Below are 19,336 nucleotides of genomic sequence, written 5' to 3'. Positions count from 1 at the left end.
AATTTCCCTGCATTTGAATATGCTATATTAAATACTGTCTCTGCGAGATGTAATTTGTTATGCAGAGAAAAAACCTTCATACAGAACTTTACATGGAAAAAATAAAAAAATCATAGATTTTTAAAAGTGGGGAGTGAAAAATTAAAAACGCAAAATTGAAAAAGGGCCTGCTCATTAAGGGGTTAAAACATGTTAAGCAATATATCCTTCCCTTACAATTCAAATAAAAGGAAATCAAACAGTTGCAAAAACACAAAAATACCTAGAAATACTCTGCTCCTCTTCACCTTGATCCTCGCGCTGTCCGTCACTAGTTTTGACACGCCAGGATCACCTAGAAAAGAAAGTTTTAATTAGCAGCCTGAAACACAAGGGCAAGATGTCCAGCACCACGGGCTGCTAATTATGCATGCCCCCTGCTCCTCACTCTCCCATGCTGGGAGATGGAGGTCACGTCACATGAGAGGTGTGAATTCTTGCCTTTTGTGTGACGTCACTTCGCTCTCTCAAGTTCCAGCATGGGAGAGGGAGGAGTAGGGGGCGTACATAATTAGCAGTCCGGAGCAGTGGACATCTTGTCCCTGTGCTTCAGTCTGCCAATTATAACTTTGTTTTCTAGGTGATCCCAGCGTGTCAAAACTAGTGACGACAGGGCTGGGATCAAGGAGAAGAGGAGTGCAGGTGAGTATAGGATTTTTTGTAATTTTGCAACTGGTTGATTTCCTTTAAAACGTGAGATGCTGGTATCATTTTCTTCAAATTTTTCTTCTGGATACATACTATGAACCAATTTATGTCAACCAAAATAGAACCGAAAAGTCTTTGTAATGTAGAGCTGTAGGGAGTCCGTGTGCCTATATAGAGGGCTCTGCATGTGAGCTGCATAATAGGAATGGGAAATGGAGCTTCCCTTTAAGAATATTCATCATAAATTCATTTACATTTGATTGTTTTGATTGTTTCCACCTCACAATCCTCCTAAGAAATCTATTACATGTTGTTTATACAAAATGCTCTTTGTCTTTGCATTGACTACTTGAAGACTGTTCCCTCTCGTGCCTATTTTCAGCGCTGTATACATTTACCATAATTGTTTCCGTCAGAAGCCGCACGTCGCAGTAACGCATAATTCCTCCTCTGTCTTTTGTAGCTCTCAAACTGTTTACCTTTGACTCGAACCACATGAAACACATGCACCCGCATGCGCTCATGGAAGGAGATTACATCAAGATCTCCCCCAAGAAGAAGGACGCTCCGCCGCCTAACGGTAAGGAACAAACTTTACGCCTGTTTTTTGTGTAGGACGGGAAAGGTTAGAAGGATTTGCTTCGGGTTTTTTCGGGGGTTAAACGAGTCTTCTGAAAGCTGCAGATATTCCATTTGCAATGAAAAGGCTAATGATCTAAATATTTGTATCTAAATGGAGCCCCGCGCAGGAATAACGGGCGCATTAACGGGCCGTAATTAAAGGGGAGCCATCATTAATACCTATAATTGTTTATTATGCTATTTTGTACTGAATATTTAAATGTAATTAAACTTTACGTTTCTTCATTAGAAATGAAATGAGCAGAGATTGGATGGCTGTCCCTGGTCTTAATTATATTGTGTCATAGCTTCTTATAGGCTGTAGATTAATAAGCAAAGTACCATACACAGTGTAGGAATTTATACACCAACATTATCGGAGATTGAACATATTCTGTATAGGATGGAATTTTTCATTGGGTTTGAATTATTTCCTGGCCATAAATAGTCTAGTTTATTCACCAGAAAGGCAATAAATCCCCCAGGAAGCCCAGCGTCTTACAGGAACATAGGTACTGTGGTTGGTAGGCACAGGCAGTAGTGGATTATAAAATACTCTATATACTTGTGTATAAGCCAAGTTTTTTAGCACAAACTTTTCTTATACGCGAGTTAATGAAAAAATAAACTTGCATACTCGCCTTCTGATTCTCCGTGCAGCTCCTCTTCCTTTTCATCTTCACTACTTACAGAGCGGGCACAGACGCTTCCATGTGCTCTGCCCGTCGGCTCACACTATGATGCGGCTGCTGATGTCATAGCATGCGCTGGTGGGCAGAGCACATGAACGCGTCTCTGCCCACTCTGTAAGCAGTGAAGATGAAAAGGGAGAGGAGCCACACGGATCATCACAAGGTGAGTATGTAAGTTTCCTTTTTTATACGATGAGGGGCAGGGTATTTCATTACTAGGGTGTCTGCTGTGGAGAATTTCATTAGTAAGGGATCTCCTGCAGAGCATTCCATTACCAGGAGGTATGTTGCAGAGCATTTCATTACTGGGGAGGCTGTGACCAACACATTTCCCACCCTAGGCTTATACATGAGTCAATACCTTTTACCAGTAATTTGAGGCAAAATTAGGGGTCTTGGCTTATACTTGATGGTATACTTCTAGAGGGCCCATGGCGACCCAAACCACCCACCAGATTTTAAACCTTCACCCATGGAATTCTGGTATATGTGTTTTTGCTCTCAATTCACATGTACACAAGAGTAATTTCAGGATCTTTGAAGGTCCTCTGAAGGTCCTGAAACTGCAAATTTAAAGCAGGCAGAAGGGGCACATCCTCCATTCCCCAAGAAGCTGATTCTAGTACCAGATGTAGGCTATACATCAGGGGCTATAATATTTGTACAGCCCAGGGCCCATGACAGTGTTAATGACTATCTGCCCATGTAGAAGGAAAGTTTTGCAATCAATAAGCAAAAATGGTTAGAAAAGATCTAGAAGAAGAGTAAGAGAAGTAAAAAATTATAGAACATTGTATTTGCCAAAGATTTGGGGTTTACATTTGACCTTGAATATGAGCTGGCATAGTTTTCCACCTTTTTGGCACAATGTAGTTGATATGCACCAAAAAAGGTGCAATTCAAACAAGAACATCTACCCAGCTAAGATAAATAAGGCAAAACAAAGGCAGAGAAAAAAATCTTAAATTTTAAAGAACTGATATAATAGGCGCAAAATGGCACAAATAAGGCTCAAAAACACCCTAAAGGCACAATGAAAGAGAAAAACTAAAATAAATTACCCCCTTTTAGATTAGATGTGTGAAAACAACAGGAAAAGTAGAATATGCTGATTTGTTGATGGACAGTGACCTCCTCATTTTCACTAAAGACACGTTGCCTTTCTGCTTTCTCTAAGCATTTGCATTACACTATAATACGACTTACCATGCACCCTGGCAGAATACTCTGTGTAGTCCCAGGGGTTGGGCTTTGGTTTGGATGCATTTCAAAAAACAACATGTGACTTGTCTGAGCTGAAGCCCCTCCCCCTTTGTGCTCCTGTATAGCTCCTCCCTCCTGCTCCTTCACAGAGCTCACAGCCTGATGAGCTGACTTTAGTGCCAGAGGGAGGAGCTGTACAAGAGCACAAAGGTGGAGGCTGGGAGCTGAAGACTCTGCAGCTCAGACAAGTCACATGTTGTTTCTTGATATGCATCCAAACCAAAGAACAACACCTGTGACTACCCCAGGATTCTGTCAGGGTGCAAGGTAAGTTATATCACACAATTATATTGTAATGCAAATGCTTAATGATTTTCAATGCAGCTGTAATGGGCTTTTTAGTGAAAATGAGGTCCCTGGTGACAAGTTCCCTTTAAAGACATAGATTTTGATCACATTTTTTTGGTATAGTTGAGAATAGACAGAACTGTCTTGTAGGGACAGCAGTATTAGGCTGCATTCATATCTCAATTTTTCTATAAGGAAACATAAGGAGGACTCCTGACGTCCCTACAATGTATGGCACAGACGTATCCTACCATATACATATACAGTGGGATATATACCATATACATATACAGTGGGATATATACCACATACCATATACATATACAGTGGGATATATACCATATACATATACAGTGGGATATATACCACATACCATATACATATACAGTGGGATATATACCATATACATATACAGTGGGATATGTCTCTCAGTGCCCCCTCCACCCTCTTGAATATGGGTAGAGGAGGGAACATCATGAATGGCTGCTGACGATGTTCAGTGTGTTTCCCCAGTGATGTCAGTATCCTTTTATGGACAGTGGGATCTTTGGGGTCCTCCTTGAGCATATACGTGCATTGGAGGCGGAGGGGAGATGCAATACTGCTGCATCCTCTCGAATTCATTGGCCTTTGCTGACCGTAAACGTTGCTCAGCAGGAGGCAGCAGGATGGAAATATGCCATTTACTATGGCTCCATCCGCCAGTTTAAGTTTATGTAACATATATGCCTTGGGAGTTGTCCTGGTGTACACACTGGGGGTCATTTATCTTATCTCTTTTGTTTTGGCTAGTTTTTGCCTGTGTTTTTTCCGTTCGCTTCTCGGGTAATTTATCAATCTCACTTTTTCCTTGTGTAAAATATTTTTTTCAGATTTGTTACAAATGTCTCAAAAATGTCACAGAAATGTCTCAAGACAGTTTGCTCCATTTTCTAAGTTTTCCTTAAGCATGGTTTCGCCTGGAGGTTTTTTTCCCCAAAAAATGTTGCAACATTGAGAACATCTGGAATAAAAGATAAATGTGTTGACAAAAAACAATTCAGTGCGCATTTCAAAATAGTCCACAAAAAGTCATGAAAATTGCAATGCGCCAAACAAAAAGTCTTCAAAAAGACAGAAAAAAAGGAAGAAAAATAAAGATAAATCACCCCTACTGAGTGTATACATAAAACATGGTCTGAACCTACCCTAAATGAGTGGAGATATCTGTAACTGAAAACAGCAGGGGGGGGGAGGTGCTGAATTTGTTTGGGCAGTGACCTGTTTACTAATGTAATAAGTGTCACCTTAGATCTGTCAGGGACACTGCAGCCAGATGAAATATTGCAAGTGAAAACAGCAGAAGGAGAGGGATATGTTGAATTTGTGAGGGCAGTGACCCATTCACTCATGTCATAGTATTGAAGTACATAATGGGGCACATTTACTAGGGGTCCATGGATTTCATTTCCGTCGGGTCTCCCGACGATTTCCGTTTTGCACATCATCTAACAGGGGTTTTTGTCGCACGCGATTGGACTGTGTCACAATCGCGGCTGCTTTCACACGACACAAATCGGGAGCGGGCTGTCGGATGATTTAACGGGTTCGGACAAACCGCGGGATTTAACTTTAAAATTATGTCGCATATAATGCACTTACATGCACCGGGAAGAAGAAGGTGAACTCCGGCGGATGTGATCGGGGAAGCGACACATGCAGGATATCGGGCGCACGCTGTAAGTGAATCGTCAGGGATCACACCTGTCGCACTCCCCGATCCGGACTGTCCAACGAGGATGAAGTCCGGTGCGATTCACCAAGATTATGCGCCCGAGATCCTACATGTGTCACTTCCCCCCTGAGGTCCGCCGGAGTTCACCTTCTTCTTCCCGGTGTATGTGAGTGCATGTCTTGCCACACAATTTGACATGTTAAATCCCGCGTGTTGTCCGAATCCGTCGGATCGTCCGATGGCCCGCCCCCCCGATTTGTGTCACGTGAAAGCCGGCACTAATGCGCCAAAATCTGATCACATGCGACAAAAAATATTCTGACGATAGTGCGGTCCGCAGATCCTTAGTTATTGAGCCCCATTGTGTCATGTGGTGAGTAGAGAAAGAAACCTTTGCAGCTGATAGGATGATGGAGATCATGACAGCAGCAGTAGTGTGTTGACCTTGCAGGAGAAAGTGACCTGTACTGATATTTGATTTTGTTGCAGCATAGAAGGCTAGTTTGATATGAAAGCAAAAATCCTGGCTAATTAAAAATACTTTTTTAGCTAAATGTATCTATATGAACAATACACAGACAGACACCTGTATACAGTACATTGTTTTCTTTAGCAATTCAGACACCAGGATCCTGGCTCTGAATACCAATGACAATGGAGGTGAATAACACTGCAAGCTCAGTCCTTAATAGCCGGAGCAAATGACTTTAAAGAACGATTTAATCAAAGAAATGTGCCACAGCTCATTAAAATAGTATTAGCTGAATAAATGAGCACAATGCAATGCTAGACCTGACAGCATTTGTCAAATCGCCCCCTCTAGTATTAATCTAGGTGCAATTAGGCAAACAACCATCTACCGTGTATTTAGGGGGAATATACATGTATTTACTGTTAGTGTGTTTGTGAAGGTAGAAGAAGGAGCGGAATAAAAGTATCGGACAAAAGGAATAATTATTTGGCAGCCCGGGGTTTGCTGGCAATCACATCCATTTCACAACAGGAAACCGCCGGCTCTGACCGCGACAAATAGGAACGGATTCCTTTATCCGGGTTTAAATGATATAATAATGCAATATTTAGGAGTCCGAGTCAATGGGCAAGGGAATAGCAGAAGAGGTTTACCGTATACAATGTTATGTTATACCGGGCATTGGTTTTCTTAAAAAACTTAAGAAGAGAAGTGGGACAGGAATAGTAGTTACTTCTCCAAACTTTGATTTTGGGCCAAAATTGTGGTCCGAGAAAAACGTTCCATATGCTAAAGGGATTTGCCAGTGGGAATCCTTGCTAGTGGGCAACTAGTCTTTGAGAAGAGACACAAGGGGTAATAAAGGAGCAATACATCCTCTGCCCACTAAAGTCCACATGCAGGGGGCCCCTTTAAGATAGGGGGCCCTGGGCAGATGCCCAGTTTGCCGCAGCCTAATGCCGGCCCTGTCTGGAGGTAATGCCACCACATTCTGTAAAACCAATACAACAGAACTCTTATCAAGCATTTTAATGTCTGCTGAATATTGTTGCTTGTTAATTTTCAGTCCAGATCATGTATATAAAAGTTCATCTTATGTATAGTGTATGTTTCTTTATGCTTACATTATCCCAGTATATTTGATACTACATGTATTCTATTGGTATGTTTTGTCTATGGAAATGTGGGTGTCTTTTTTCCGATAAGATAAGCCACAGAACTACAAAAATGCACAGGCTTTTGATCAGCAGACTGACACATCCTTATGTCCTCTTCTTGGCACCAGGTACCGTAAGCATCGTGTTTCTTCGGTATGACAGTATTGGATCTCTCCTTTCTTCACCTGAAAACAAGGCAATATCAGATGATTATAATGATTTAGAAACGAGGGAGGTTGTAAATTCACCAGTAATTGCAGCAGCGATCAACTCTGATCCTCCAACACTTTACCAACTAGACAAAATCCTGTTTATTCTGCATCATTTACAGGTGAGTTGTACATTTCTGTATCTTCTTAATAAACAGAAGCAACATATTGTGGTTTACAATAAGTAGGCCTGATATCTGTCTCCTACTGTATAATTATCCTAATGGAAGTACTGAAAACACAAAATATACATCCTACCCCTAAAAGTATCTCTGCATGTATTTTATTTAACCCATATTTGGCCCATCAAAAACAAAGGTACATGCTTCAGTCTACACTATGAGTAGAGATGAGCGAACATGCTCGTCCGAGCTTGATGCTCGGTCGAGCATTAGGGTACTCGAAACTGCTCGTTACTCGGACGAATACTTCGCCCGCTGGAGAAAATGGCAGCTCCCGCCGTTTTGCTTTTTGGCGGCCAGAAACAGAGCCAATCACAAGCCAGGAGACTCTGCACTCCACCCAGCATGACGTGGTACCCTTACACGTCGATAGCAGTGGTTGGCTGGCCAGATCAGGTGACCCTGGGATAGACTAGCCGCTGGCCGCGCTGCTCGGATCATTCTGTCTCTGGATGCCGCTAGGGAGAGAGCTGCTGCTGGTCAGGGAAAGCGTTAGGGTGTTCTATTAGCTTACTGTTAGGCAGGAGTGATTCTCAAAGAACCCAACAGCCCTTCTTAGGGCTACAATAACGTTCTACTTTTTTTATTTTAATTTGCATCTATTACCATTTTGTGAGGAATTAGCAGGGGGACTTGCTACCGTTGTGTTTAGCTCTTAGTGGCACACATATCCATAGCAAAGGCCGAAGTGGGAAAATTCAGTAGGGGTTGGATTTCTATTAGGCACTAACTCAGTGTCATCTCATCTGGCATAGTAGTGTGCTTCCTTTGATACTTGGCTAGAAAATAGCCATAGGAGAATACAAATAGCTTCTTGAAGCCTACAGTAGCGTTCTATATATTTGATTTCTGGTTGATCTGCTGGTGGCTTTAGTTTCTGCAGTGCATGTACTTGCCAATTCTGAGCAATTTGTAGTGAGACTTGCGACCGCTGTGTTCTGCGCTTAGTGGCGCACATATCCATAGCAAAGGCTGAAGTGGGAAAATTCAGTAGGGGTTGGATTTCTATTAGGCACTAACTCAGTGTCATCTCATCTGGCATAGTAGTGTGCTTCCTTTGATACTTGGCTAGAAAATAGCCATAGGAGAATACAAATAGCTTCTTGAAGCCTACTGTAGCGTTCTATATATTTGATTTCTGGTTGATCTGCTGGTGGCTGTAGTTTCTGCAGTGCATGTACTTGCCAATTCTGAGCAATTTGTAGTGAGACTTGCGACCGCTGTGTTCTGCGCTTAGTGGCGCACATATCCATAGCAAAGGCCGAAGTGGGAAAATTCAGTAGGGGTTGGATTTCTATTAGGCACTAACTCAGTGTCATCTCATCTGGCATAGTAGTGTGCTTCCTTTGATACTTGGCTAGAAAATAGCCATAGGAGAATACAAATAGCTTCTTGAAGCCTACAGTAGCGTTCTATATATTTGATTTCTGGTTGATCTGCTGGTGGCTGTAGTTTCTGCAGTGCATGTACTTGCCAATTCTGAGCAATTTGTAGTGAGACTTGCGACCGCTGTGTTCTGCGCTTAGTGGCGCACATATCCATAGCAAAGGCTGAAGTGGGAAAATTCAGTAGGGGTTGGATTTCTATTAGGCACTAACTCAGTGTCATCTCATCTGGCATAGTAGTGTGCTTCCTTTGATACTTGGCTAGAAAATAGCCATAGCAATAGGATAGGATTGTTTGGTTCTAAAAACTAAAAAAAAACAAAAAACACAAAAAAAACAAAAAACACAAAAAAACACAAAAAAAAACAAAAAAAAGTAAAAAAAAAAAAAAGTTATAACTCTCATTTTAAAAATGTTTAACCCCAGGGCTAGGGGTAGAGGACGAGGGCGGGGACGTGGGCGTCCAACTACTGCAGGGGTCAGAGGCCGTGGTCCTGGGCGGGGTGAGACACCACCTGCTGATGAGGGAGCAGGGGAACGCCGCAGAGCTACACTCCCTAGGTTCATGTCTGAAGTTACTGGGACTCGTGGTAGAGCACTGTTGAGGCCAGAACAGTGCGAACAGGTGATGTCGTGGATTGCTGACAATGCTTCGAGCAATTTGTCCACCACCAGTCAGTCTTCCACGCAGTCCACCCATGTCACCGAAATCCCCACTCCTCCAGCTCCTGCACCTCAGCCTCCTCCCCCCCAGTCTGCCCCCTCCCAGGAAAATTTGCCATTTGAACCGGCATACTCTGAGGAACTGTTTTCTGGACCCTTCCCACAGTCACAAACCACTTGTCCGGTTGCTGCTGAGCAATTTTCCGATGCCCAGGTTTTCCACCAGTCACAGTCTGTGGGTGATGATGACCTTCTTGACGTAGTGGAAGTGTGTAAAGAGGTGTCCGACGATGAGGAGACACGGTTGTCAGACAGTGGGGAAGTTGTTGTCAGGGCAGGAAGTCCGAGGGGGGAGCAGACTGAGGGATCGGAGGATGATGAGGTGACAGACCCAAGCTGGGTTGAGAGGCCGGGTGAACACAGTGCTTCTGAGACGGAGGAGAGTCCTCGACCTGAACAGGTTGGAAGAGGCAGTGGTGGGGCCAGACGGAGAGGCAGGGCCAGAGCTGGTGCATCAGCGCCACTGTCAACTAGTGAAGCTCCCGTGGTGAGGGCTCTTGCGGCGAGGGCTAGATCTTCAGAAGTGTGGAGGTTCTTTAAGGAAACACCGGATGACCGACGGACTGTGGTGTGCAACATTTGCCAAACCAGGCTCAGCAGGGGTTCCACCACTACTAGCTTAACTACCACCAGTATGCGCAGGCATATGAATGCTAAGCACCCCACTCAGTGGCAACAAGCCCGTTCACCTCCGGCCGTGCACACCACTGCTCCTTCCCCTGTGTAAGCTGCTAGTCAGCCCCCTGCCCAGGACCCTGCCACAAAAACCCCATCGTCGCCTCCACGATCCTCCACAGCATCCACCAGCGTTCAGCTCTCCATACCCCAGACGCTGGAGCGGAAACGCAAATATAGTGCAACCCACCCGCACGCCCAAGCCCTTAATGTGCACATCTCCAGATTGCTTAGCCTGGAGATGCTGCCCTATAGGCTAGTAGAGACCGAGGCCTTTCGCAACCTCATGGCGGCGGCCGCCCCTCGGTATTCGGTCCCCAGCCGCCACTACTTTTCCCGATGTGCCGTCCCAGCCCTGCACCAGCACGTGTCAGACAACATCATCCGTGCCCTGACCAACGCCGTTTCTGACAAGGTCCACCTGACCACGGACACGTGGACGAGTGCTGCCGGGCAGGGCCACTATATATCGCTGACGGCACATTGGGTTAACTTGGTGGAGGCTGGGACCGAGTCTGACCCTGGGGCTGCTCATATACTGCCGACGCCGAGGATTGCGGGGCCTACCTCGGTCCAGGTGTTTCAGGCCTACTATGCCTCCTCCTCCTCCCACCCCTCCTCCACCTCCTCCTCCGAACTACCATCCGTGGGCACGGCGCCATCAGTCGGTAGCTCTAGGCACAGCAGCAGTGCCGTCGCTAAGCGACAGCAGGCGGTGCTCAAACTGCTGAGCCTAGGCGACAAAAGGCACACCGCCCAAGAGCTATTACAGGGCATCACGGCGCAGACTGATCTGTGGCTGGCACCGCTGAACCTCAAGCCGGGAATGGTTGTGTGTGACAACGGCCGTAACCTGGTGGCGGCTCTGCAACTCGGCAGACTGACACATGTGCCATGCCTGGCCCATGTGTTAAATCTGATAGTGCAGCGTTTCCTCAAGACATACCCCAATCTGTCTGATTTGCTCACGAAGGTGCGCCGCATCTGTGCGCATTTCAGGAAGTCCAGCCCAGATGCTGCCACTCTCAGGGCAGCGCAGCGCCGCCTCCAACTGCCCGCTCACCGACTGTTGTGCGACGTGCCCACGAGGTGGAATTCAACACTGACCATGTTATCCAGAGTTTACCAGCAGCGCAGAGCGATTGTAGACTGCCAGATGTCAACTTCCACCAGAACTGGTAGTCAGGTCAGTCAGCTTCCTCAAGTCTACAATGAGGAGTGGACGTGGATGTCTGATATCTGTCAGGTGCTGAGTAACTTTGAGGAGTCAACACAGATGGTCAGTGGCGATGCCGCCATCATCAGCCTCACCATCCCGCTGCTTGACCTGTTGAAAAACTCTCTGGTCAGCATGAAGTCGGAAGCTTTGCGCTCGTCACAAGAGACGGGGGAAGAATATTCCCTTGTTGATAGCCAAAGCACCCTGAGGTCTGTTTCTCAGCGCATATCGGAGGAGGTGGAGGTGGAGGAGGATGAGGAGGAAGAGGAGGAGAATGTTGGCGAGACACAAGAGGGGACCATTGTTGAGTCCTTCACTGTTCAGCGTGTATGGGCAGAAGAAGAGGAGTTGGAGGAGTTGGAGGAGGAGGAAATGGACAGTCAGGCCAGTGAGGGGAGTGAATTCTTACGCGTTGGTACTCTGGCGCATATGGCAGATTTCATGCTAGGCTGCCTATCCCGTGACCCTCGCGTTCAAAGAATTTATTCCAGCACCGATTACTGGGTGTTCACTCTCCTGGACCCACGGTACAAGCAAAATCTTTCCACTCTCATCCCTGCAGAGGAAAGGAGTGTGAGAATGCATGAATACCAGCAGGCCCTGGTGCACAAGCTGAAACAGTATTTCCCTTCTGACAGCGCTAGCGGCAGAGTGCGTAGTTCTGCAGGACAAGTAGCGAGGGAGAGTAGGCGAGCAGGCAGCTTGTCCAGCACTGGCAAGGGTACGCTTTACAAGGCTTTTGCCAGCTTTATGTCACCCCAGCAAGACACTGTCACCTGTCCCCAGTCTCGGCAGAGTAGGGCTGATCTTTACAGAAAGATGGTGAGGGAGTACGTAGCTGACCATACCATCGTCCTAAATGATCACACAGCTCCCTACAACTACTGGGTTTCAAAGCTGGACATGTGGCACGAACTGGCGCTGTACGCCTTGGAGGTTCTTGCCTGCCCTGCCGCTAGCGTCTTGTCCGAGCGGGTTTTCAGTGCAGCTGGTGGCATCATCACCGATAAGCGTACACGCCTGTCGACTGACAGCGCTGACAGGCTGACGCTTATTAAAATGAATAAAGGCTGGATTTCTCAGAATTTCCAATCTCCACCAGGTGAAGGAAGCTCAACCTGAATAATTGATCCACTCCTCCTCCTCCTCCTCATTTTCCTCCTTCTCCTCCTCTTTGTACAGTAAAGCAGAGGAAAATGGCTATTTTTTGACAGGGCCCACTGGCTCTTGCTATAGTACTTCATGCATTTAATTTTTCTGGAGGGCCACCTACCCGGTCCTCTGTTTGAAACAATTTTTGTGAGTGCCACATACAGGCACTCAATCTATTCCATTTTTCTGGAGGGCCACCTACCCGGTCCTCTGTTTTAAAAAATTTTTGGGACTGCCACATACAGGCACTCAATCTATTCCATTTTACTGGAGGGCCACCTACCTGCTCCTCTGGTTTGAAACATTTTTAGGAATGCCACATACAGGCACTCAATCTATTCCATTTTACTGCAGGGCCACCTACCTGCTCCTCTGGTTTGAACAATTTTTGGGACTGCCACATACAGGCACTCAATCTATTCCATTTTACTGGAGGGCCACCTACCTGCTCCTCTGGTTTGAACAATTTTTGGGACTGCCACATACAGGCACTCAATCTATTCCATTTTACTGGAGGGCCACCTACCTGCTCCTCTGGTTTGAAACATTTTTGGGACTGCCACATACAGGCACTCAATCTATTCCATTTTACTGCAGGGCCACCTACCTGCTCCTCTGGTTTGAACAATTTTTGGGACTGCCACATACAGGCACTCAATCTATTCCATTTTACTGCAGGGCCACCTACCTGCTCCTCTGGTTTGAACAATTTTTGGGACTGCCACATACAGGCACTCAATCTATTCCATTTTACTGGAGGGCCACCTACCTGCTCCTCTGGTTTGAAACATTTTTGGGACTGCCACATACAGGCACTCAATCTATTCCATTTTACTGCAGGGCCACCTACCTGCTCCTCTGGTTTGAAGAATTTTTGGGACTGCCACATACAGGCACTCAATCTATTCCATTTTACTGGAGGGCCACCTACCTGCTCCTCTGGTTTGAAGAATTTTTGGGACTGCCACATACAGGCACTCAATCTATTCCATTTTACTGGAGGGCCACCTACCTGCTCCTCTGGTTTGAAAAATGTTTGGGACTGCCACATACAGGCACTATCCAAATTAAATTGTCTCCATAGCAGCCTCCACACGTTGTCTCCATTGCTACCTCCAAAAGTCGTCCATATAGCTGCCTCCATACATCGTCCCTTTATCAAACGAGGTGTGTCAGGCAGAAATTTGGGTTGTTTTCATGGATTCCACATCAAAGTTGTTAACTTTGTCGCCACCCTGCTGTGTTATCCACAAAATATACTGGCAAACTTTTACCATTTAGGGATATTATTTCAGCGCTTCTTGCGCATCTGTTTACATTCCCCTCACCCGGCATATCCTAAACTTATAAGAACGCTACTACACTTGATCTTATACAAAAGGTTCTTAGAAGTGCTGTTTGGGGAGTAGCCTAGAGACAGGGGCTTGGATTGGCGAAAGCTCGCCTGGCAGCGGAGCGCCAGCTCCATGCGCATCATGCGCTTCTTGCGCATCTGTTTACATTCCCCTCACCCGGCATATCCTAAACTTATAAGAACGCTACTACACTTGATCTTATACAAAAGGTTCTTAGAAGTGCTGTTTGGGGAGTAGCCTAGAAACAGGGGCTTGGATTGGCGAAAGCTCGCCTGGCTGCAGAGCGCCAGCTCCATCACAAGATCCAACTAACATAGTTGCAGCACCTTTAATCTACTACTAGTTCACTGCCTCCATACATGGTCCCCTTATCAAACGAGCTGTGTCAGGCAGAATTTTGGGTTGTTTTCATGGCTTCCATGTTAACTTTGTCGCCACCCTGCTGTGTAATCCACAAAATATACTGGCAAACTTTTATCATGTACCGATATTATTTGAGCGCTTCTTGCTCACCTCCTTTGGTTCCTCTCTGCCACCCATTGGTTTGAAGCCTGAGTCCATTTAGGGTATGTCGCCATGACACTCTCTAGCCTGCTGCCGCTGCCTCTGCATGCCGTCCCCTATAGTGTCAGGGTCAATTATTAGATGTTTTAGATGCTATCTAGCTTCATTCTGTCACTCTGTCATGGCCATGCTGTTGCCCATAATTTTGGCATAATGGTGCGATTAAGCAGCCTCAGAGGCATCCATGCATGCTGCCCCTGCTGTTTCCTGTCCATTTCCGTGGTGTTTCCATCCTTTTCTGAGGTTCCCAGGTGTTTGGCCAAGCTTCCCTGTGCAGAGCCTTGGTCCCCTTGAAAAATGCTCGAGTCTCCCATTGACTTCAATGGGGTTCGTTATTCGAGACGAGCACTCGAGCATCGGGAAAAGTTCGTCTCGAATAACGAGTACCCGAGCATTTTAGTGTTCACTCATCTCTAACTATGAGCAAGGTAGCTCTCTCTTCCTCTCTCATAGCAGGAATTCTCAGCAGTTGATGTTTATATCATACATTTCTGACATACTTAGTATTTCTATAGAACAACAACTCTGCATTGATCCATTCCGCCTATGAACAAAGTAATAGGTTGGACATTCCTATTGTCAAAGGGGCGTGATCCTAAATCGTCTTAAATTATTCAATCAGTGCTTATAGGGTCAGATTGTGAAGGGATGCCAAAGGGATGCCAATTTGATACAGAATATCAAATTGGCAAACAAAATGGCACAACCTTCATGTCAATGCATTCCTATTTTTCCAAAGCTTTGCTAATACAGTACAAAGGGGAAACAGTAATTTCTAAACCACCTATTACAGGAAAGATAACAAATCCACTCCACCTGGACGATAAAAGACTGGTGCAGGATTGGTGATAAAAGATACATTTGTCATGAATTGTACAATGTTGCTTGCAATTTACAGACTCACCCCTTCCACTGCAAGGAGCAGGAATAGTAGAGGGGTCAATGTATCAGGATAGGGGTGTCTGAAAAAGTCAGTGGCAATTTTAGGAAAAAGGAAAAAAAAACAAGTAGAAACCAAAAAGAAAAATGGGAGTTTTCTGGCAAAAAAGCCTTGAAACAGGTATAATTCCTAGTACACGGCCATGAATTGCCCCATTCCCCCCTATTATGCCATCTACACACCAAGTGGGTGTAAAGGGGGGCATTCCCAGCAGTGTGGAGTTTTCCACCTGGACGTGGTAGAGAGGATGTTCCTGACCCCGCACCGGTGCACTACTTATAGCCTGCACCAGGAACCAAGGTACCAATAACCTACACCAGGCTACAGCACAACAGGCTGGACCTCTGCCAGATCTATCATGAGGTCGGATCTTTCATACGCCAACATATAGAGTGTTTATGGCATTGGCGTAACTAGATGAGGCAGGGCCCACAGCGGACATCTGAATGTGACTTCGCTTCCCCTTAAAATAATATACATACAGTATATAAACACCATATACACATACATGCTGCTTATACACACATACATACAGTACCTTATGCACAGACATACAGCATATATACATCACACATGCACACATTTAGAGCATATACACATCATAAAACCAGCATATTCACACACAATACCCCAAATGCCCAGGCCCCTTGACACTGTAGGCCCTAGAGCAGCTGATATGGCTGCTACCCTTGTAGCACCTGGTTAAAGGGATATTCTCATCTTCAGTACTTACAGGATAGTGCAGGTCCCACCTCCAGAATGTGGGTCCACTGGGTACCCATGTCATGGCTTAGCTGAATGGAGAGGTGGCCAAATGGTTGAGTAAAGAGTGTCAGCAATTTTTGGAATGAAAAGTGTTGCACATACACAGCGACCTCCCTACTTGTCCACAACAGGGGTCAGGGGAAGTGGCTGATTAAGATGGCCTTGGATTCTGGGTGGTATGAAAATTTGGGGTCAAGTCTAATTTGTTACTGCCTGTTCCATAACCAAAACCTACTTCATTGATAACAATAATTGAAAGGGGAACCCTTCATTGGCTGTTTTGGTTTTTTTTTACGGAGAAAGTATTAAACTTGTAGGTGGTTTGTGCTTTGGGTTCGGCCCAGCACCCATCCAGCCATACTGTTATCCTCTACTGGTCAGGGCACCCCCATTGATTATATGGATGTGGGTCACAAATGTGGAACCAACATCTATTTTTAATTCTTTTTCACTTTTTGCAGCTTTAGGTCCCAATTTCCTTGGTAAAAGGTCGAAGTTTTTGACCATTTCCCATCTCTCCATACCTGGTCCAAGGTTGTTATTGTTCTTCCTCCTATCCATCAGGACGGTCTGTAGATGAACGAGTTAAATCTCTAGCAGTTTAGGAAATCTATCATCCTTCTTTATCAGCCTAATGGTGCTAATAAAAACAGAATTAAACATATTCCCATAGAAAGACTTGAAAGAACTCGGAGCTTGTAAATCTCTTTATCTCCAGATAGGTAAATAAGCTTTATTGAATTACTACGGGAAGAACTTTCGATGTATACAATTACAGACTTTCTGCACAATCCGATAATTATATCAGCCTGGCAGACTATTGTAGAGCGGCGTACAGTGCAGCCTTGTAAATCAGAAAGCCGAGGCGACTAAATTAGAATTGTCTTTAATGCTTAGTAAAATGAAAACAAGCCTGTTGTCTGTACTGGGCCACAATCGGCTGCGAGAGATAAGCGAGTATTAATTTCACTACCGCCAATGCGCAGAGTGAGATGTATATTTGTCTTCCTATTACATGGCCGTGCGGGTGCGTGCCGCCGAAACTCTGTAATTCCCATTTCAGTAAACATGATTGTAGTTATCGTTGTCATTGATATGTCTTATCTTTCATTGGACACGTTCTATGGCAACTTGATTGAAGCATTTTGAATTGTGATGTATTGCGGTGGAATTTAGTGCAGGACCCGATAGGACGCACTAGGTGGTGCCGTACCGCTGATTTGTCCAAGGACAGCGCCACACTTGGAGACTGGCGCACTTCTACTATCAGTAGTGTGCAGTTTAGCCCAGTTCGGTTGTTTTTAGCTGCATTTTAGCTTCAATACAAGAGACGGCCAATAAACTAGAATGGTCAGTTCTGTGCCTGCCCTGGTGCTTCTCCTCTTACACTAATTATGCACTGCTCCAGAGAATGATGTAATCACTGTGTTGTCCCTGACAGGCCGAAGTAATCAATTGCTGCAACATTCCCCACCTGCTGTGTATGAGTCATCCAGGCTCAGGTTGATTAGTCATGTCTGGACAGTTCAGGAAGCTCCATGTGAAATGTATTTATGTAGGCACACAGCTTTCCCAAGGTCTTGAATTTTGTAATTGTTTTTTGAGCAAAACCACTCGGATCAGGGATTAAACAAGATATGTTTCTGCATCTGTGTAGCTACAGCATTCTCAAGCTATGTTCAGTTTACAATGCATAAAAGCAAATGGTAGATTTCCTTTAAAAGAAATCTACCATTAAAATTCCTCACGATAACTAATGGGGCACTTACTCATAGATCCAGGCACTGTGAATGTAGTAATTTGTTATCCATCCCTTTCTGTGAGCTGCAGCTTTTCAGGCTGTTACACTGTCTAACCCTCACCACTTCCTCTCCCACTGCCTGATGTAATCTCACTGCAGCAGACAAAGTTTCAGCACACTGTGGGAGGGAGGACGTGCTCCTGCGTAGTGTAACAGCCTGTGAATCTGCAGCACAGAGGGACTCTGGTAACACCCCTCAGGAGCCCATAATTTTAAAAGTCAATTTTAGAAGGAAGGAGGCCATGGATAACAAATATAAGAAGATTACCGCAGTCATATTCCCTGGATCTTCCCTAAGCTCCAGGTTTATCATGTTTGATGGTAGGTTTCCATTAACATAGAATAAAACATTGACAAAGGTATGTTTTTTCATAGTATTTTCATCCCCTGCATTACAATGCCTACAATGGTTACTGGGAAAATTGGTGATAGCCTCTGTGGCAGCATCGGGGCATTTTTATCAATCCATTTGATCCGTTGTGATATCTGCTCCTTTTTTCTACTTGGAGGCGCCATACAGAGATACAAAAACGCCTAATGTCTGGAGGGGAGAATATTAAACCGATCATGTACGAGGGAATAAATGTATCGAACTTCTAACTAATCTACATATCCACTTTTTCAGACCGCTATGGATACAGAATCAGCAAAATGTGCATTTTGGAAATATGCGCCTGAATCATTGCAGGGAGAGTGGTCCACGGAGGGGTGTGAGGTGGAATACTCCAACACTACTCATACATCGTGCAAGTGTAACCACCTCACTCATTTCGCCATTCTGATGTCATCCCCGAATCATAACCAGGTAAATCGAAAATTATTTTTTTTTCTATGTTAAAACTTTATTCAGGGAAATTTTTGGTTTACAAGAAATAACATTAAAAAAAACGAGCAAGGGGCAAAATATGCAGTGAGGGTAAAAGCATCCCAAAAACGCAAAAATTAAGGTCAAAAATTGGCTTTCCAATCTACATGATAGTAATGTAGTATTTTAGCTTCATCAAATCTTACTAGGATGATAGGTTGTCAATATCATTTTGATGGGAGTTCAACATTCTGCACCCTTGAATAGAAACTGCGGTGCAATTACCTATCTTAGCCACTATGCAAAGAATGGAGCTATTTTTGCAACTTTTTTCTTCATTAATTCTGTTGTTAGAGGCATTCAGAATCAGCTCATTACAAGTAAGCTTCAGAACTAGAGATGAGCGAGCACTAAAATGCTCGGGTGCTCGTTACTCGAGCCGAACATTTCCAGATGCTCGAGTGCTCGTTTCGAGTAACGAGCCCCATTGAAGTCAATGGGAGACCCGAGCATTTTTCAAAGGGACCATGGTTCAGGAATAAAATGTGTTATTTAATTGAAAAATAATGTCTTCTGATAATTTGCAAACATCTGCGATCTATTCTTCACTGTTCCGCGCGTATATTATCTCCCGACAAGTTAGCAGATGTAAAGAACAGTGAAGAAT

The 19,336-nt window shown here is 44.8% G+C and overlaps 1 protein-coding gene across 2 annotated transcripts in view; it reads left to right on the top strand.

Annotated features, from left to right (window-relative positions):
• Positions 1-19,336, top strand: part of ADGRL4 (adhesion G protein-coupled receptor L4) — a 128,472-nt gene that overhangs the window by 70,683 nt on the left and 38,453 nt on the right. For both annotated transcript variants that reach the window (XM_072126851.1, XM_072126850.1), the window contains 3 exons: positions 1,151-1,267; positions 7,023-7,225; positions 18,490-18,669. In XM_072126851.1, coding sequence (XP_071982952.1) covers positions 1,151-1,267; positions 7,023-7,225; positions 18,490-18,669 — 500 coding nt within the window. The remainder of the gene's footprint in view (positions 1-1,150; positions 1,268-7,022; positions 7,226-18,489; positions 18,670-19,336) is intronic.

Source organism: Engystomops pustulosus, chromosome 10, assembly GCF_040894005.1.
Source record: "Engystomops pustulosus chromosome 10, aEngPut4.maternal, whole genome shotgun sequence".
Lineage (NCBI taxonomy): Eukaryota > Metazoa > Chordata > Amphibia > Anura > Leptodactylidae > Engystomops > Engystomops pustulosus.
This window is presented reverse-complemented; position numbering and strand designations above follow the sequence as displayed.